The 20,795-nt window shown below is 47.8% G+C and overlaps 1 protein-coding gene across 12 annotated transcripts in view; it reads right to left on the reverse strand.

Annotated features, from left to right (window-relative positions):
* Positions 1–20,795, reverse strand: part of PDE1C (phosphodiesterase 1C) — a 458,978-nt gene that overhangs the window by 306,173 nt on the left and 132,010 nt on the right. For 11 of the 12 annotated variants that reach the window (XR_010726522.1, XM_066238369.1, XM_066238368.1 and 8 more), the window contains one exon: positions 18,136–18,186. The exons of the other annotated variant lie outside the window; for it this stretch is intronic. Coding sequence is in view for 10 of the 11 variants with exons in the window: in XM_066238369.1 (XP_066094466.1) it covers positions 18,136–18,186 (51 nt within the window). In the remaining variant the exon portion in view is untranslated. The remainder of the gene's footprint in view (positions 1–18,135; positions 18,187–20,795) is intronic. 12 annotated transcript variants of the gene reach the window in all.

Here is a 20,795-nt window from a genome sequence, read left to right on the forward strand (position 1 = left end):
TGGGAATCACTGGTCGTGCTGGCAGGTTTCTGCTAATGGAGGCAGGGAGACACCCACTTCTCCCCGAGTGCTCAGAGATGCCCAGATGGACTCTTTCACGTTGTCCCTGCTATCTGAGTCCCTGTCCACTTTCCCTCAATATTTTTCTCTAATAGTAAATATTTGATAGAAGGGTCATCAAAGCCCTAGCCCAGTCCTAGAGTGTCCCAACCCGTTATCTGACTTGATAAAAGCTGTCCTTAGGTAGGACTTGGCTCCAGCCACAAGGATCTAACTGTAACAGCTCAGAGGTGCCGTCTGACCTATAACCTGGTCCTAAGGCACTGGCCCCAGAGAGATCCAGGAAGCCCGTCTGACATGGGGCAAAGTGAGGCGAGTTTTACTGATTTCTGTTTTAATCTACTTCAGGGGATGAATTATTCACAATCGTCTGCTGTAAGTGAACAACACAACGCACAATAGAGAGACCTAAGAATACTGGATACGCCCAGAGGCTGAGCCCACCGATACATGTCAACCACCCACAGAAGGACACTTAACGTTTGTGTCCCCAAGACTCAAGCACGGCGTTGGACGCTTCAGAGTTCTGGGCTGGATACGGAAACGCTTACTGCACCGTTCCTGCCCTCAGGAAGCTTTGGAGAGGCAAAAAACACAATGCAACTACTCCTGGTCCAGACTAGAGCCAGTCTTTGGAAAATAACTGATTTCCCCCTACCGCTCACCTCAATTCTCTCCATAAACATTGTCAAGAAAAATGCTTCAAGACTTTGAAATGGGCCAAAACGGTTAGTGGGTTTCCTCCATTTTTCATTATCTTGGATGGAGCTAGTTTACAGTTCTGTAAACTGGTGAAAGCTGAGAGGAATGCAAATGATTCTTGTTTCTAGAAACATAAACTGTGCTCCATGGGAAGAGATTCACTGTTGCCCTGTTGGTAAAGATTAGTGTTGCCTAAAGTTTCCAGTTACTGAGCAAACTCAAGTCAACGTTCCGGACGGACTTGTATATTTCTCTGCTCATTAGATTCTCCCTTGGACTAGCTCTAACATCTTAGTGGTTTCTTCATCAATTGAGGAGTTAAATAAGTTCTTTGACACATGCTCATTCTGTATTTGGATGACTTTGTAAGAATAACCCGTTAGCACTATCCAAGTCCTCACGCTGCCCACAACCAACATTTACTGCGTCCCCTTGAGAAATTCTCCTACAATCAGCCTAACCTAGTGCATTATGTAACGGCTTTCTTTATCCCTGATATCTTTCCTGGCTTTGAAGTTGTCTCTGTTTAAAATTAGAGCTATTCCTGCTGTCTTCTGATTAGTGTTAGCATTGTATGTTTCTCTCCATCAATTTACTTTTAATCTACATGAGCCTTTGTCTTTAAAAGTGTCTGGTAGGTAACTATAGTGGGATCTGGTTTTCTGACCCATTCTCACAATCTCTGTCTTTTAATGGGTTCCTTTAGAACCATTAACATTCAAATAATTACCTACATAATTGAATTAATAGCTACCACATTTATTACTATTTTCCATTGGCTGCCCTTGTTTTTTGTTCCAATTTGTGTGTTCCACTCTTTTTTGCCTTTTGTGGTTTTAATTAAGTATCTTATATGGTACTATTTTCTCTTTTTCTAGGCATACTTGTTCTAGTTCTTTTTTTTAAGCGGTTCCCTAGAGCAGTGGTCCCCAACCCCCAGGCTGCAGACCGGTACCAGTCCGTGGGCCATTTGGTACCGGTCCGCAGAGAAAGAATAAATAACTTACATTATTTCTGTTTTATTTATATTTAAGTCTGAACAATGTTTTATTTTTAAAAAATGACCAGATTCCCTCTGTTACATCCGTCTAAGACTCACTCTTGACGTCTGTCTCGGTCACGTGATACATTTATCCGTCCCACCCTAAAGGCCAGTTCGTGAAAATATTTTCTGACATTAAACCGATCCGTGGCCCAAAAAAGGTTGGGGACCACTGCCCTAGAGTACACACTATATATACTGCAGCTAATCCAAAGCCACCTTCAAATAACACTGTACCACTTTAGAGGTAGTGTGACCGCCTTATAACCACAAAATAATCCTAATTCCTCCCTCCCGTTCCTGCGTCAGTGCCGTCAGAGGCCTTCAGAGGATCTGTGGGTGACACTCAGAATTATCCTCTGGAGGAATGGAAGAGGGAGCATTAACAGCAGGGTCTGCTCCCTCAGACAAGGGTAATCCCTCAGGGAATATTAATCCCCTAGCTCTTCTGGATCTACTAGGAATGGCTGTGGGGAAATTACTCCATCTGCACAGACCCCCCCACCCCAGGACAGAAATCAAGAGAAAACAGTACACCTAGAGCTTTAAAGATGGGCCACGAGGATGCAAAGCTGGGCTCAAAATGTACCCAATCCACAGAATTCCCACAGTGTCTGTATCCTAGAAATTACAACCAGAATCCCCGCCGCTGCTCATTCCTGCCTTAGGAGGGTCACAGTGGCCCCACTGTGGCTCATTCTGATGTGAGCCCTTTGGAGCACTCTCGTCTTTGAACTCAGAGAGAGCGGGGGGGGGGGGGGGGGGACTCTTCCTCTGATTCTCCAACCATGTGGGCAGGGCATTCTCCAGGGACACTGGAATGGTCTGCTCGGACGAAACAAAAAATAAGAACCTTCCCTGCTCTGGTTTATTTTCAGCTGATTTTGAAAGCATGAAATGTTTCTGATGAAAAAGAATCAAAAACATGGAAACAGAGTGAGTCACATAGGTCCCTCTCAATAATATCCAAAAGCCCAGGAGGGGGACCAGAGATAAACTAAACTAATACCAAAAATAACACGGCTCAGGTGCAGGCGAGCAGCTCCATTCAGCCCGCTCCGCCCCTCCCAGCCCGCCTCTGTCTCTCCTTTGATTGCTTTCTGATCCCCACTCAATGCCTAATATATTCTCCTGTCCTGTTATCTCCCCGCTGTCCCTGCCATAAATCCTCTCCCCTCCCCTCACAAAGACAACTTTCCATGGACCCCGTGAGCCCTCTAGATTGGTTATAGATCTTCCAGAATCATAAACCCCAGTGGCAGCATCCACACCACTGAACTTATCGAGAGAACAAGTGCTCCGATTCAGAGGGAACAAACATTTTGTTCAGTACTTGCAATGTGCCGGAAATGTCGTGCCTTCACCTGTTTTAGCTTATTTAATCATAAATCAACTCTTTGAAGTAAGTTTTATGGAAACATTATTGAGCACTAGGACATTAAGGCTCCCAGAAATCAGATAATCTAGAATGGAGTTAGAAAACAATAAATTGCTTTGCCCCTAAATTCTCATTCTCCTGATCCAAGACACAGGGTGATACATCACACTGTTCGTACTTTATTTATGAGCAAATAAACGTATACGGTGTACAGATCAAGCAAAATGTTCTGCACTTTTTTCAAAACATGCATCTTTTACATAAGAAATAAGATACGTCCTGTCTGCTCCTAGGAAGAATCTTCACTTTGCTCAGTCCTCTGGCATGAAAGCAATCTGCCACTTCCGTTAAAGAGGGAAGTTCAGGCTGCAGGGGGAGATGATGAAGAATACAAAGTGAGTTTGATGGGTTGAGAAAAGACAAGAGAGCAAGACAATGAGATGAAGAAAATGAGAATCAGAAATAACCACAGAGTCACTGTGAAATGTGTCTGATGGAGGCAGCCCCTGATAAACTGCTGGCAGGAGGAGCCAAAGGTGAGGTGGCAATCCCAGTGACCTCGGACAAGTGTCCCATCAGCTTGATTCCTGATTTAAATATACAGTGGTACCTTGAGATACAAATTTAATTTGTTCTGTAACCAAGGTCGTAAGTCAGTCAACTCGTATATCAAACTGCCGATACTGGACCCGTGCGCCAATGCACCAACTAGCGGCAGCTTCCTGAATCACGACTTCTATTTTGGAATTTCGCTCAGATCTTGAACAAAAATATAAACCGAGTCGCAGCTCATATCTTTAATTAATTAATTAATTAATTAAAATTTGTATGTTGGTCTGTTCGTATCTCAAGGTACCACTGTATATATACACACACAAAGATTATCCTGGCCGAAGGCTGAGAAGGTAAACTCCTGTAAAGCCCAGAGAAAAGAAGAGATTTAATTCTCCATAAAGGTTAATAAAAATTCTTGGAAAACTTCAGTGATTCTCAAAATAGCTGTGACATGGGTTTATAGGTAACCTCTCCTGGTAGGAGGCTAAGGCTCCTAAAATTCCCAGCAGGTAAGAAAACTGGCTGGGATGCAGAGGTCAGGAATGAACCTAGTAAAACCCAGATGAAGAGTGGTATGCTCACTAAAATTAAACAACAATGGTAGTAAAAGAAACAAAAAAAAAGTATCGCCCCTGGCCAGTTGGCTCAGTGGTAGAGTGTCAGCCTGGCGTGAGGAAGTCCCGGGTTCGATTCCCAGCCAGGGCACACAGGAAAGGAGCCCATCTGCTTCTCCACCCCTCCCCCTCTCCTTCCTCTCTGCCTCTCTCTTCCCCTGCCGCGGCCGAGGCTCCACTGGAGCAAAAAGATGGCCTGAGTGCTGAGGATGGCTCCATGGCCTCTGCCCCAGGCGCTGGAATGGCTCTGGTCGCAATAGAGCGATGCCCCGGATGGGCAGAGCATTGCCCCCTGGTGGGCGTGCCAGGTGGATCCCGGTCAGGCGCATGCGGGAGTCTGTTTGACTGCCTCCCCGTTTCCAGCTTCAGAAAAATTAAAAAAAAATTTTTTTTTAAGTATCAATAAGGATTTGAATATTTTTAAATCAGTCACATAGCCCTGTTCTGTTCTTTTTAATATTCTAATTCTTGGTTTTAGAAAGTTTTCAGAAATTCTGTCTCTCCAATTTCAAAAACTGGTATTTTTTTAATTACTGGATCACATTCCTCTACTTATGACTTTATAGCATCCAGTGACATCTTCTGACAGTGCGAGGCCTCCTCCCTTCTCACCCTAATCGCACTTCCTTGCATCTCTAAGAAAACTTCCCTTAAAATCACTTTTTTGATTTCCAAAGAGAAATCTCCTTTTTGAATTTATATTAAGATGGTACTTAAGAAAGTATGAATAACTGTTTAATTCCTTTAGCAAAAAAAAAAAAAAAATGTTCATCTTAGCAATATATCATGCTCTCTCATCTAGGGATGTGATTGATCCTTTCTGTATGAAACATCTACTGTATATTAACCCAAATACCTGTCCCTTCATACTTATAAAGGCACCCTTTCGCTTTATTTTGAGAACTCTTCTTCCGTTACCCAGTCCATGTGGATCTGATAGGCTTTCAGCTGTGTTACCCTAGGGCAGGGGTCCCCAAACATTTTACACAGGGGGCCAGTTCACTGTCCCTCAGACCATTGGAGGGCCGGACTATAAAAAAAAACTATGAACAAATCCCTATGCACACTGCACATATCTTATTTTAAAGTAAAAAAACAAAACGGGAACAAATATAACATTTAAAATAAAGAACAAGTAAATTTAAATCAACAAACTGACCAGTATTTCAATGGGAACTATGCTCCTCTCACTGACCACCAATGAAAGAGGTGCCCCTTCCGGAAGTGTGGTGGGGGCCAGATAAATGGCCTCAGGAGGCCGCATGCGGCCCGCGGGCCGTAGTTTGGGGACCCCTGCCCTAGGGCCCTGGCCTCGGTGATCAAGTTAAAGAGTAAGTATATGACCCAAGCATGGATAATCACAATTCTCCCCTGATGAAACCAAATGGAAGAGCCCCTTCTTCCCTATTAGACTGTTAGTGCTAGCAACCGCATCCCCATACACGAAGGAGCCTGAGAAAACAAAGCTGGTGTCCAACGGGCAACAGAAAAGAGGAGTCCTGAGCATGGCATGCCCTGGTTTTAATCTCTCAGACCCCCAGACAGACAACTCTGTCACAGACCTGTGAATCACTATAGTGTCCTTCCAGCAAATCCCCTTTGAGCTGGAGATAGCCGGTGTTGGGTTTCTGTCATTTGCCAACCAAAAGGGCTTCTGGTGTATTCAAGACTTTCATTTCTTTCAGTCAAGTTTTAATTTTCTTTTGTCCTGGAAATTCTTAGTAAGTTTTCTAGATATTTTATATGTTTGTCCTCTCTTATTAATAGAGTACATTTTAAAATTATATTTTCTAAATTGCTATTGTTGACATATAAGATAGCAACTCACTTAGTATATTTACTTAATAGTCTGTCCCCTTAACAATTTCTTAACTTTTTTCTAAAGGATTTGCTTATTTATTTTTGTTTTTCTAAGCATATACACCATCCACAATAAACTTTCCTTCTCTTTTCTAATAGTTATACCTCATATTTCTGTTTCGTGTCTTATTGCACTGGCTAAAACTTCCAGAACTTTAAGCCATACTGACAATAGAAAGCAACCTTATCATTTTGCTAGTTTCACATTATTTTCTATATGAAATGCTTATGAAATTGTCTGTTGTAGCGTTATTATAAATTTACCTTTTATAATCTAGTTACAGTGATTCTCTGCTCTAAGAAATAAAAAAAATTCAGTGATAATGGCTTTACCCTCTACTGAGATGATCATATGTCCTCCCCCCCTTTTCTCTCTCCCTCTTTTTGACTTATGGATGTGTTATATTAGTAGCAAAATGGTATTCTCCCAATGGAATAAAATTTCCTCTAAAGAATTTTTGGGGAAAATAATTTTTTTTTTTCCTGAAGCTGGAAACGGGGAGAGACAGTCAGACAGACTCCCGCATGCGCCCGACCGGGATCCACCCGGCATGCCCACCAGGGGCGATGCTCTGCCCACCAGGGGGCGATGCTCTGCCCCTCCAGGGCGTCGCTCTGCCACAACCAGAGCCACTCTAGTGCCTGGGGCAGAGGCCAAGGAGCCATCCCCAGCGCCTGGGCCATCTTTGCTCCAATGGAGCCTTGGCTGAGGGAGGGGAAGAGAGAGACAGAGAGGAAGGAGGGGAGGGGGTTGGAGAAGCAAATGGGCACTTCTCCTATGTGCCCTGGCCGGCAATCGAACCCGGGTCCCCCGCACGCCAGGCCGATGCTCTACCGCTGAGCCAACCAGCCAGGGCCTGGGGAAAATAATTTGATAAGATGGGATGGTAGGAGAGAAGGTGCAGAGCTCCAAAGGTTTAGACTCAAAGAAACAACAAAGAAAGAGTTAAACTATTCTGCATACAAAATAAAATTAGTTTAAAAGTGGGCAAGAGAAGAGGAGAGGGAAAAAGAAGGAAGGTAGAGAAGGTTGAGCTATACAGCTCCAAGCTGGAACCACACTTGACAGAAATAAGTGAAGAAATTTCAAAAACCACTTGCAAGTCTGATATCCACATTTAAGTTAAACACTGTTTGAAACTTCAAGATAATCACCTCCCCAGAACAGTTAGAGTCAGACACATGAAAGTCATTGCTGCTTTATGAGAGTGATATCAGGGAGAGGACTCAAAAATTCTGAAGAATGGGCTATGTTTCATATTTTCATTGTTGTCTTGAAAAAAATAAATTAACATCTGCAAGACACGAGGTACAGGAGAAATCTGAACTCAGGACACGATGGCTAGAAGTAACGAAATTTCAAAACGCATAGGGAACCCCTAAAAAATTCACTGATTGAATTTGAGGGATTAAAACTGGATTTGAGGTGGGGTTTGAGACAAGTCATGTGTAGATCTTAAAAGATATGTCTTTATGACATCTGGATTACACATTAAAACACCTCATGGTAGTAAAGCCATCTCACATTACCTAAATAAGTTCTCTACAGTCACGCTGTATATTAATTGTAGTATACTTACACATTCACACTGCTGGGATTCTATGTAAGGCTTTTTGTATTTATATTCATAAAGGAGACAAGCCTTTAGTTTCTTCTTTTATGTAGTTGTCATCACAGGAATAATCTATTCCCTAATATTTGAATATAATTGCCTATAAAACTCTTGGGATCTAAAATATTTTTAGCAAACTAATTATTTCACAAATTTTTCAATGTCACCTTTTGTTATTGCTGTAATCAGGCTACTGAGTTCTTTCAGAGTCAGTATTTTTCATTAGAAACTGCCATCTTGTAAAGAGATATTAAAATTTACCAGCATGGATTTCTGTGCATTTTCTAATTTAATCTTCATCTCTATATTAATAGTCTTGAGTATGTATTCATATATTTATTGTCTTCTCAGATTACTTTCTAGAGCTGTGCCATTCAATCTGGTAGCCATTAGTCTATGTGGCAATTTATATTTAGAATCAATCAGTAAAAGAAAAAGACATACAGATGGCCAACAGATGTCTGAAGATACGCTCAAGATCACCTGTCATCAGGAAAATGCTCCTCAAACCCACAGTGAGATATCAGATCACACCTGCTAGAATGGCTGATATCAAAAAGATAAGAAACACTGTGTTGAGAGGGATGGAGAGCAAAGCAAAGCCTTGTGTGCTGTTGGTGGGAATGGAAACTGGTACATCTGCTATGGAAAACAGAATGAGGGTTCCTCACAAAACTAAAAGTAGAGGCTCTGACTGGATGGGTCAGTGGCAAAAGTGTCAACCCAGCACGCCAGAGGTTGCAGGTTCATCCCCAGGCCACGTACGAGAAGCAATCGATGAGTGCACAGCTCACAATGGAACAACTAAGTGAAACGAGTTGATACTTCTATTTCTCTCTCTCTCTCTCTGTCTCTCCATTACCCTCTCTCTCTTTCTCTCTCTCTCTCTACATCTCTCTCTCTCTCTCTACCCCCCCCCCCAAATCAATGAGAAAATTAAAATTAAAAATAGAGGCCCTGGCTGGTTGGCTCAGCGGTAGAACATCGGCCCAGCTTGTGGAAGTCCCGGGTTTGATTCCCGGCCAGAGCACACAGGAGAAGCGCCCATCTGCTTCTCCACCCTTCCCCCTCTCCTTTCTCTCTATCTCTCTCTTCCCTTCCCACAGCCAAGGCTCCACTGGAGCAAAGTTGGCCCGGGCACTGAGGACGGCTCCATGGCCTTCCACCTCAGGTGGAATGGCTCAAGCCACAGTGGAGCAATGCCCCAGATGGGAAGAGCATCAACCCCTGGTGGGCATGCTGGGTGGATCCCAGTCCAGCACATGCAGGAGTCTTTCTGACTGCCTCCCTGCTTCTAACTTTGAAAATGTACGAAAGGCCCTGGCCGGTTGGCTCAGCGGTAGAGCGTCAGCCCAGCATGCAGGAGTCCCGGGTTCGATTCCCGGCCAGGGCACACAGGAGAGGCACCCATTTGCTTCTCCACCCCTCTCCCTCTCCTTCCTCTCTGTCTCTCTCTTCCCGTCCCGCAGCAAGGCTCCATTGGAGCAAAGATGGCCCGGGCGCTGGGGATGGCTCTGTGGCCTCTGCCTCAGGTGCTGGAATGGCTCTGGTTGCAACAGAGCGACGCCCCAAAGGGGCAAAGCATCGCCCCCTGGTGGGCATGCCGGGTGGATCCCGGTCGGGCGCATGCAGGAGTCTGTCTGACTGCCTCCCCGTTTCCAGCTTCGGAAAAATGAAAAAAAAAAAAAAGAAAATGTACAAAAAAAAAATTAAAAATAGAGTTACCAATATAACCGATCAATGCTAATTATTTCTGGGTATTATATATCTGGGTTTTTATACAAAACAAAACAAGAACAAAACCAGTAATTCAAAAAAGTATGCATACTCCTGTGTTTTCTTTAAGTCAACAAATCTAAAATATGATCATTTATACAGGTAATATACAAAACACTATTGAGATTGTTATAGTCTTCTTTTTTGCAAAACTCAGTGTGCATCTTGCACGTACAGCACGTGTCAGTTATCACTAGCCACATTTCAAGGCTGAGCACAGCTCTACAGAATTTGTTTTGATTCATGTTTCAACTGGCTGAAGTACATCCTTGAATAATTCTTCTCAAGGATGACATGTTGGTTAATGAAATACAAATGAACAACAACTTAGGTACAGATTGACTGAATTTACATTAAACTCCGAACATATTTTTTAATTATCTTCTGCTATTTACATGCTGTAAAACAGAATCAGGAACAAAGTCTGGTAGTTTTTTTCTCCTTTGTAAGGCAAACATTTTTCTTTATCTTTGTATTTCAAAAATTATGTTAGCCATATATGTATATAATCGTGGGTTATTTTTTACCGATTCTTAAATTTATCTTTCTGGAACACAAAGAGCCCTTTCAACATGCAAACTCCGGCCTTAGTTTCTTCTGTTCAGATATACTGTCTCCAACTTTATCTCTGATTACGGCTTCTGTTCCGATTGTTTGGTTTTAGTCACAGAATGCGTATGAGTCATTTATTTAGGCTGGTTCGTTCTTCTCTGGCCTCCTGTTATCTCTCCTCGTCATGCTCAAGTCTTTATTTCCATCTACAGTCTAAAAACACTGTTTCTCAAGTTTCTCTTCCAACCATTAATTACATTTTTTTCCATGCCATTTCTATATTCAGTGTGGATTTTATTTCCTGTGTTGTTTACTTCCTTTCTTTGCATTACTACTTCCTTGTGCATCCTAACTCAAAAGCAACCTGTTTTTCTTCTTAGGGCTCCCTCCTTCTGCCTCACATGGGATGTGAGAACGCCTATAGAGAATGCAAAGGAGCATTTAATTTACATTTTCTTCTTCTGGTTTCTATGTGAAGTCATTTCTCAAAGGGCTACTCTCCCCCTATGTCTTTAGGATGGTGTTTCGTTTCAGATTTGGTGGGGGATTTTATTTTGGATTTGACCCTAATTTAACCACTCTGGAATGCAAAAAAAAAAAAAAGACCCACACAGAGCTTGTTTCCCACAAGGCAAGGTATATAGGTCGCTCCAGGTTTCACTCAATGTCTACTTGGGCTGCCAGATGAATTCAGCACAAAGAACCCAGCTTAAGACTGACATGTACACCCCAACAGCGAGTTATCACACCGAGCAGTACCTAACGCAAGCCTGAAGCGTGAGCAGGAGGAATGGTGCCCAACCTGCCTCCAGGGTCAAGCCTTGCATCTGTCTTACCGATGGACAGGTGCCGCTCAGCTTCTACATAATGTTCAAAGTCTGTTTAGGAATCTATCTGGTGCTGCGGATCGCTCTACGGCGAGACCATCAATCCCAAGAGGAAAGGTCTCAATGACTTTGTCATACATCAAAAGAACGAGTCTGTTCGGCAGAGTAATGATGTCGGCAAGATTAAAGGAAGACTGTTCTCAAGAACTTGAACAGCATTCATTCGGTATACCAATCAAAAAGAAAAGGAAGCCTACCTATTACGAGCGAAATGTACTTGACAAACACTTTGTTAACAGCGCGTGTAACTCGGGTACTTGAGCATTAGAAGACGGCATTTCTTTTTTTTTAAGTTTTTCATAATTCAGACTTTCACTAATTCAGACGCCACTTCCCCCCATAATTAAGTGAAAATTTTTTTCAACGCATCACTACCCTGAAGTATGCTAATGTCTGCAAAGCATGCAGAAATTCCGAGTCTCGCCATCTGCTACATGATTCATTTGTAAATCTGCCTCCTAGTCCTCTGGGAAGTTCCAGGACTGATTTTTCCACCTCGTTATAAAAGCTGGGTGGGAATGAATTCAGTGATACAGTAGGTACGAACGGGCTCGCAGAGCTTGGAGGAACGAGCCATGCTCAGCCTGGACATGTTGTGACGGTCGGTGTGCTGTGAGCGAAAGTAAAAGTGTTAAAGCAATTGCCTAGAGATTTGGAGTTTTCATCAAGAGCTGCAGATAGAGCGTCGGCCTAGAGTGCGGAGGACTTGGGTTCGATTCCCGGCCAGGGCACACAGGAGAAGCGCCCATTTGCTTCTCCACCCCTCCGCCGCGCTTTCCTCTCTGTCTCTCTCTTCCCCTCCCGCAGCCAAGGCTCCATTGGAGCAAAAGATGGCCCAGGCGCTGGGGATGGCTTCTTGGCCTCTGCCCCAGGCGCTAGAGTGGCTCTGGTCGCAACATGGCGACGCCCAGGATGGGCAGAGCATCGCCCCCTGGTGGGCAGAGCGTCGCCCCCTGGTGGGCGTGCCGGGTGGATCCCGGTCGGGCGCATGCGGGAGTCTGTCAGACTGTCTCTCCCTGTTTCCAGCTTCAGAAAAAAAAAAAAAAGAGCTGCAGAAAAGGAGAGGCTTTGGGGTAATATCTCACACAGAGAAGATCTCTCTTCCATCTGAGCTCAAACTAACCATTGCGGGTAACAAAATAAAGACAATGATCATCTGTTGGTGGTACACTCCTTGAAATAAAGAACTGTGACTTACTGATTTTTATACTCCTGCACCCAAAGTGCCCTCTGCATGGTCAACTTTTCTAAGCCATCTGCTTCTGAGTTGGTAGAAACCACGTGAAACACTTGACTACATTTCTAATCAGTCTTTTCTTCCTTCCTTACGCGCTTCAACTGGGACGTGCGTGACGGGTTTTCTTCACCGTCTCACCCAACTGGCTTCACATCTTGATCTCCCTTCCTATCTCGCCCTCTCGATTAGGGAAACACACACCAATTGCAAACCAAGCAATTCTTCCAAACGTTCCGAGAATTGCAGGTGCGAATGTGAGACTTTCAACAGAATCTGCACAACTTCCGGGGGAGGGGCTGTCCGTAGCTTAGTCTGGATGCTGTCCCCTTGAGGTGCGCACTGCACAGCCAACCAGACGGCACGTGTCCGCCCTGGGCTTCAGCCCAAGGCTCAGCCAGGCCGAAAGTACGGCGGCACCACTGCAACACCTGAGTCTGCTTGCCTAGCCTGGAAGGGGTGTCTTCTTATTCCTAGGAGGGAAATGGCCTTCATAAAGGAGGAGGAGGAGGAGGAGGAGGAGGAGGAGGAGGAGGAGAGAGAAGGAGCCAGGGGTGGTAGGCCAGCAGCTGCACAGGTAAAGTGGCCTTTAAAGAAAGTATTGCGTGGACATGGATATAGAAAATGTTTATTTCTAAGTATTGGTGTCGGGATCCATGAAGGGCTGCGGAGAACAGAACTATGAGTTTGAATGGTCAGCATGCTACGGCATACCAGAATCTCTCTCGTGGGTCCCTAATCTTCAGTCAAATTCTGCTTCGACCAACAGCCTCCGTTTATTCCCAAAGAGGAGAAATAGACAGATCTGAGTCTATTTCAGGACAGATGTGACAACAGTCAGAAGCATGCAGAGGGAAGCAGCGAACGGCAGTGGAAACCAGGGCACGGAGAACACTGGGTCAGCCCAGGTGTTCGTGGAAAATAGTGGGCACTGCTCTAACCTTCCAAAGGGCACACAACAGCGATCGGAGCCCGCCTGCCCGGATCCAATGCACCAGGAGCCCCCAGCTGACATCTGGGTCACAGATCATCCACAGACCCTAAAAGCTACTTAGAGTATCATCAGAAAGTCCCCGCTGGTAAGCCGGTGGCTAACATAACTAAGGACCAAGTAACATAGTGTACATATTCAAACACTCGATCACATACATTCAAAAAGAGAAAAGTGAAGGGGGTCTCAGTCTCCAAACTCTCTCCTCTCTCTTTCTCTCTCTCTCTCTCTCTCTCTCTCTCTCTCTCTGTTTCCCTCTCTGTTACTCTCTCCGGTCCTTCCCTGTGACAATCAACACTCTTCCGGGCCAAGGAGAGCGTTCCGCACTGGCCGGGCTCCTGCCAGAGCTCCTGACCCCTGACACGGATGCCACAGAGAAGATTCAAGTTTTCCCGAGGGGGTGCACTCTGGACATGTTTCAAATCCACAGCGATGGCTTGATATTTCTGTTTGCCGAGCCAAGCAGCTGCCAGGCTGGTAACGACAGCCTGTGACAGAAGGACGGAGACAGCAGTAAGATCAAGTGGGGAGCCCTGGTGGTCAGGCAAACATCCTGGGGGGACACAGGCTGGGCAGTAACTGTGCTCCTGAAGCACAAATATGTGACAACAAAAACTAGAGTTTGGGCCCTGGCCAGTTGGCTAAGCGGTAGAGCATCGGCCTGGAGTACGGGGGACCTGGGTTCGATTCCCGGCCAGGGCACATAGGAGAAGCGCCCATTTGCTTCTCCACCGCCCCCCTTCCTCTCTGTCTCTCTCTTCCCCTCCCGCAGCCAAAGCTCCATTGGAGCAAAGATGGCCCGGGTGCTGGGGATGGCTCTTTGGCCTCTGCCCCAGGTGCTGGAGTGGCTCTGGTCGCAGCAGAGCGACGCCCCAGAGGGGCAGAGCATCGCCCCCTGGTGGGCGTGCCGGGTGGATCCCGGTCGGGCGCATGTAGGAGTCTGTCTGACTGTCTCTCCCCGTTTCCAGCTTCAGAAAAATACAAAAAAAAAAAACCAAACCAAAAAAAAAACCTAGAGTTTAAAGATGGTGGCACATGTTTGTGGCAGGGGTTGGAGGGGCCAGCCAAGGAGCTCTCCTAATAAAAACTTGGGGTGGGGCCCTGGCCAGTTGGCTCAGCGGTAGAGCGTCGGCCTAGCGTGCGGAGGACCCGGGTTTGATTCCCGGCCAGGGCACACAGGAGAAGCGCCCATTTGCTTCTCCACCCCTCCGCCGCGCTTTCCTCTCTGTCTCTCTCTTCCCCTCCCGCAGCCAAGGCTCCATTGGAGCAAAGATGGCCCGGGCACTGGGGATGGCTCTGTGGCCTCTGCCCCAGGCGCTAGAGTGGCTCTGGTCGCAACATGGCGACACCCAGGATGGGCAGAGCATCGCCCCCTGGTGGGCGTGCCGGGTGGATCCCGGTCGGGCACATGCGGGAGTCTGTCAGACTGTCTCTCCCTGTTTCCAGCTTCAGAAAAATGAAAAAAAAAAAAAACAAAAACAAAAAACTTGGGGTGGAGGGAGACGGCCCGGACTTTAGGAGGAGGAAGGATTCTATTCAAGAGATGACACAGAACAGCGTCAGTTCCAAGAGCTGCGTGGGGAGATGGCCCGGCCGTCTCCTCCTTATCGCCATCAGCACCCAAGCGCCTCCAATAGAAGTAACAACATACCATTCGCTGATAAGGACAGTTGATACTTGCTCTGTCTTCTTTATATGTCACTACAAACAGCTATAAAAAAAAAACCCCTGCTAACTATATTATTCTGTGATATATAAAGTAAATACAAACACCGTACTGCTCTCCCCCTGGCTTCTGCCTCTCCATCCATCAGCACCACCGTGGAACCAGTGGTTCCCGGGCTTGGGCGTGCATCAGGCCACTGACAGAATCGGCTCCAACACTGGGAGCCACCCCAGAGGTTTCTGACTCGGCAGATCTGGTAAAGGACCCGAGTTCTTGTATTTCTGACGAGCTCCCAGGGACCCCACTCGGAGGACCACGGAGCTAGACTCTGCCCCTAACACGAGCCTTTCAACGGAGTCCTCAGTCCTTCCCACCAGGAAACCTGGAGCCGCCACGTGTGAGGATCACCTCCTGCTGGAACAGGCGGGGAGCGGAGACGCTCAGGCCTTGAATACCGTCGTGGTGGAGTCGAGAGCCTCACACAGGGTCTGAACTTTTTAGGAAGGGGTGGAGCTCTTTAAAACAAATCAGAGAACCTCCAGACCTGGTCCCTGCGCTGTCCTGGGCCCAGTCCACGGAGGACATGCCCTGAGAACACGGAATTCCCAGCCGCCAGCCTGGCCGCCGCTCACGGCATTTCTCAGCCCGCGCTGCCCCCGAGGGACCCTCGGCTTGCTCTCATCATCCTGGCTCCACAGCGCACCCACCGCCACCTCCAGCCCCCACTGCTGCCCCAGGCCCTCCGGCTGGGACGAGCGGGGTGGGGGAGTTCTCTGGCTGGACTCCGGCACTCCGTCGGACACGATCTGGGGTCTGTCCTGGGCATCACCATGTAACAGGTGCTGGCGCACCCCTTACCCCAATGCCAGGGTTCACCCTCACCGCCATTCCTCTCTGCCCGGGAGGATCATTCACCCAGCCGGGACCAAACACGAGGTGACCGCCCTGGGATTTATCACGCATCCCTGCAAATTCCTCCGCCTGCAGCTGCTCCGCAGAATAACCAGTTCTTCCCGCTATCCAGATTTTTACCTCCCAGAGCAAAAGAGGCCAGATTTGGTTGCCTTTTCTTACTGCTTCGGATACCATTATTTTCTTTTCGACCACAGCTCATCTCAGGGGGAGAAATTCTTCTCCCCACAGTGCGGGAAGCAATCACAACCCCAGAATGGAGCTGCCCGGCTCACAAGCTTCTGGGTCGATGCCCTCCCCGCGTGGCCCCCGTCCCCACACAAGCTGTCCCAATGCCCTGGGCTCTCCACAAAGGCTTCTCCATCGCCGAGTGGAGCCTCTGTGGAGGCTCCCGGAACAGAGACGCACATCAAACCTTGGGCTTCTCCTGCCGCCTGGTGGCCATGTCTGAACACTGCAAGGCCTCTGTGCCTTGAGAAGTTATACTGGTTTGTTTGGTTTGGGGTTTTGTTTTTTGGTTTTATGGTAAGGGGGGGGTTGTTGGGGGGTGGTTTGAGATGTAACTGACATATAACATTCTATTAGCTTCAGTTTTACAACATAATGCTTTCACGCTTGTATACATTTTGAAATAATTCAGAGTGAAGATCACAATAAGTCTAGTTAACATCCATCACCACACACAGTGACACTTTTTTTTTCTTGTGATAAGAACTTTCTAGATCTACGTCTCTTAGCCACTGCAAATATATAATATGTTATTAACTACGATGACCACACTGTACTCACTTCGGTTTTCGCTTTTTTAGATTTCACATATAAGATTGCAGTTTTTGTCTTTCTCTGTCTGACTTACTTCACTCAGCATAATGAACATGGGCGGACCTTGAGGGCTTTGGCATTTTACTAAGATTAGAAGTTTCCTTCTCGGTCCTGGCCAGTGGCTCAATGGATAGAGTGTCAGTCCAGCATATGGGCATCCCAGGTTTGATTCCCGGGCAGGGCACACAGGAGAAGTGACCATCTGCTTCTCTCCCCCTTCTCTCCCTCTTTCCTTCCTGTGGCCATGGCTCCAAGCTCTAAGGACAGCTAGGTTGGTCTGAGCGTGTCTGCCTCAGGTGCTAAAAGTAGCTTGGTACTCGAGCATCAACCCCAGATGGGGTTGCTGGGTAGATCCTAGTCAGGGCGCATGCAGGAGTCTGCCTCCCTATCTCCCTTCCTCTCACCTTAAAAAATAAATAAATAAAAGATGTTTCCTTCTCTATATGTTAGCCCTCCCCCGGCCCTGCTCACTCTCCAGGCCTCTGCTCACGCTTGTCCCCCACCAGGTTTCCCTTGAAGCCACTCCCAGCACAGGTCAGAGAAGCCCTCACTCACCTGCCCCCTCGCCAGCATTCCCCTCCACACTCTGGGTTATAGCCATTCACCTCTCCACCTCTCTGATTAGACTGTGAGCTCTTTGAAGACAAAACTTACTCATCTGTGTCTCCAGGGCTGGGCACAGAAACATCTTCCAAATATACGTGGAAGGGAGGGCGGGAAGGAGAGGGAGGAGGTGACTAAGGGAAATAGTAACGACAACCCCTCACACTGCCGGAGCCCTCGGGCAGGCCGTGTGCTTCACAGTCTTTACCCCAGATGATCAGGACCAACAGCCACCTCTGGGCACCCAGCCCACCCAGCCTGAGACCCTAAGTCCTGTGCCAAGAAAAACCATTCCACCCGTCCAGCCTCAGAATGTCAGCTAACTCAGGTCAAGTCCGTGGAGCTGGCGCCCAGTCCACCTTGGGCGGCCATGACGCTTTCACAGCGTGTGGGCCTTGCCGCCTGCAAACATTCCCACACTCCTCTCTCTGTCTTCACGAAAATCCCTCCCCCCCCCCACAGGGCACTCAGAGGGCTCCCCACGCAGCGCCTCTCAGACTCAGACACGCACAGAAGTCACCCCAGGACCTGTAACCATGCAGGCTCTGCTCAGCAGGTCGGGGTGAGCCTGGGGCTCTGCATCCCTCACAACCCCCCGGGGCAATGTCTGTTCTGCTCGCCGGACCCCACCTGGAACAGCGAGGCCTGGGACGGTTCGACAGACCAGCAGTTCTCGGGATTAGACAGACAACAGCAAGGACTAGCTCGGCCAGGATGGGGCTCGCGTGGAATGCGGACGCGGGGAGGACATCTCATAGTACTCTTTGTTGGCAGTGTTTTACAGGCACTTGGCAGGATGACGAGGGCGAGCTGAGCGGGCAAAAGGGCCCCTGAGGGAGCCCAGGAAAGGAGAGAAAGGTTTACTCACGGGAGAAGCGGGCGAGTGGTCTGGCAGCCTTGTCTCCAGCTTCGTTGGCAACTGGAAAGACAAAAGTTGGGAGGATGCACTTGAGAACAAGGCACAGGTGTGTAAACAGAACAGGCCAGCCTGCCGCTAACGCCCCGGGTGGTCTGACAGCAAGCTCTGCCCGAGAGCCTTTGTAAGACAACAGAAACCACCGCGCTTCTGCGCCCCCCGTCTCTCCAGCTCTGCGCTCGGCGCCCAAGCGAGGTCAGGGGTCTCGATCCGTTTGATTAGGACACGGGAACGAAGCTGGAGGAGACCTAACCAGTGTTGAGCTCCCCGGGCCTGCAGGAACGAACCGGCTTGTGTCCGCGTTGTAAGAGTCACGCGGCCCTGGCTTCCGAGCCCGGGCACGTGTCTGTCCTTCTGGCCCAGGCCGCCTCTCATCACGCTGTCCCCCAACCACCTGCCGTAAGTCCGATCAGCTCGGAGGAGGAATGGGGACACAGAGGAGGCAGGGGTGTCAGAAGATAACAAGGTTGGTCGTTATTAAGAAGGATATTTAAATTTAGGCCCTAACCAACAGGGGGCTTCCACATGTATAAACTTTGTCATGTCCCTGGAGTCATTATCGATACCCCCTCCATTTATATTATGAACCCCACCATGGGCGTTTCACAACGTACACAGTCCACAGGCGTGGGTGTCTGTGGTCCCCCTGAATGAAGATCCAGAGCAGTCCAGCAGGAAAACCTGTTCATTTTCATTTAGAAAGAGAACCTTTGCCCTGGCCGGTTGGCTCAGCGGTAGAGCGTCGGCCTGGCGTGCGGGGGACCCTGGTTCGATTCCCGGCCAGGGCACATAGGAGAAGCGCCCATTTGCTTCTCCACCCCCCCCCTTCCTCTCTGTCTCTCTCTTCTCCTCCCGCAGCCAAGGCTCCATTGGAGCAAAGATGGCCTGGGCGCTGGGGATGGCTCCTTGGCTTCTGCCCCAGGCGCTAGAGTGGCTCTGGTCGTGGCAGAGCAACGCCCTGGAGGGGCAGAGCATCGCCCCCTGGTGGGCAGAGCGTTGCCCCTGGTGGGCATGCCAGGTGGATCCCGGTTGGGTGCATGCGGGAGTCTGTCTGACTGTCTCTCCCCGTTTCCAGCTTCAGAAAAATACAAAAAAAAAAAAAGAAAAAAGAAAAGAAAGAGAACCTTTGACACAGAGGTGGAACAAAGAGGGTTGCCAATGTAACCGTTGAAGGTAGGAGAGCTTTCAGCAGCAGGACCAAAGGAAGGACTGCTCCATAAATATAGCCATCATTTTGCAAAGAATGGAAGGAGTTCAAAAGATTTCTTTCACTTCACCCTCTCACAAAGGTAAACATTTTTTAATTTGCTCCACGTGGGCAGTTTTTTACAGGAAAGGGTTCAATGGCCGTCTACCGTGTTTCTGCCACGTGCCTGGCCCTCAGGTCTCCTGTATTCTGTGAATTACAAACCAGACGTTATGCAAAATGACCAGCAGGGGGAGGTGACATTGCATCCTGCTCCCAGGATCTCTCCGCCCAGCAATTCAGAAGGGAAAGGATAGACAGACAGACAGACAGGAGGAGGGTACAAGGGAACGAGCCCCAGTTAGGTATAGAGAGGCGTTTCCCTGTCCTCGGTCCAAAGTGTGTCTTCTTTGGAAAATAAAGCAAGGATTTTTCTTTTCCAAAATATTCACCATAGAAGCTGATGGGCTAAGTGAACGACAAGATAACCTGGAGTTATCTTTGAATATATGTATCCTGATTTATTGATGTCGCCCCATTAAAAATAAAATTATTAAAAAAAAAAAAAAGTTGTTCATGCCCTACCAAGTATTGAATTGGCTTAATCTGACCAGCACTGAATAGAAAGTGGTTTGTCTCAGCTAAAGTATTTGACCTCATTTGTATGTTATCATTAATGTTCAATTAGCATTTTTATGTTAACTATTGTATTATAGTATGTTGCCAATGTGAAAATTGGATCAAAACCTCAAATGTGATTTATTAAAATATAAAAGTCATGAAAAAAAAAAAGAAGAAGCTGATGGGCTACTTTTAAAGTAGGATTACAAAGAGCGTGCAGCCACAGAGAACACCGGCACCACTAACACCTTCAGCATGGAGAGCCCTGCTTTCCCCGTGGGGAGGAGGGGGTGGGGGTACCGCGGTCGCTATGACAGGCGGCGGCTGCCAACGCACTCCTCTCCCCCCACCCTCTCCTGGGGTGGGAACTGCTGGCCCAGATCTGCGTCATGGCAGGGGAGGCTGGGATCCGATCCAGGTCAGTGGAGCACCGGGAGAGCTGTCTCTGCCCAGAAGGACCCTGGAGCCTGCTCTCAGCATTATTCTCCTAGACGCAGACCCAATGCCACACTCCCTGTTAAGTGATGTTAACCCGCGACCCAGCTACCTTGGCCAGGTATGGAACACCTGGCCGCACCTATGCTTCTCGGCTCACTGTATTGCCTAAAGCATCCTGGTCGTGGGCTCTGAGCTGAGAAATCCCAAACACGCCCTACACTTCGCTCCTGCTGCCCCTCCTCGGGACACCCTCCCTACTGCACCTGCCGGCTACTGCTGCTCCACCTGCTATTCCACCTGCTGGTTACTGCTGTTCCACCTGCCAGTTACTGCTGTTCCACCTGCTATTCCACCTGCTGGTTACTGC

The sequence above is a fragment of the Saccopteryx bilineata genome, chromosome 7 (genome assembly GCF_036850765.1).
Source record: "Saccopteryx bilineata isolate mSacBil1 chromosome 7, mSacBil1_pri_phased_curated, whole genome shotgun sequence".
NCBI lineage: Eukaryota > Metazoa > Chordata > Mammalia > Chiroptera > Emballonuridae > Saccopteryx > Saccopteryx bilineata.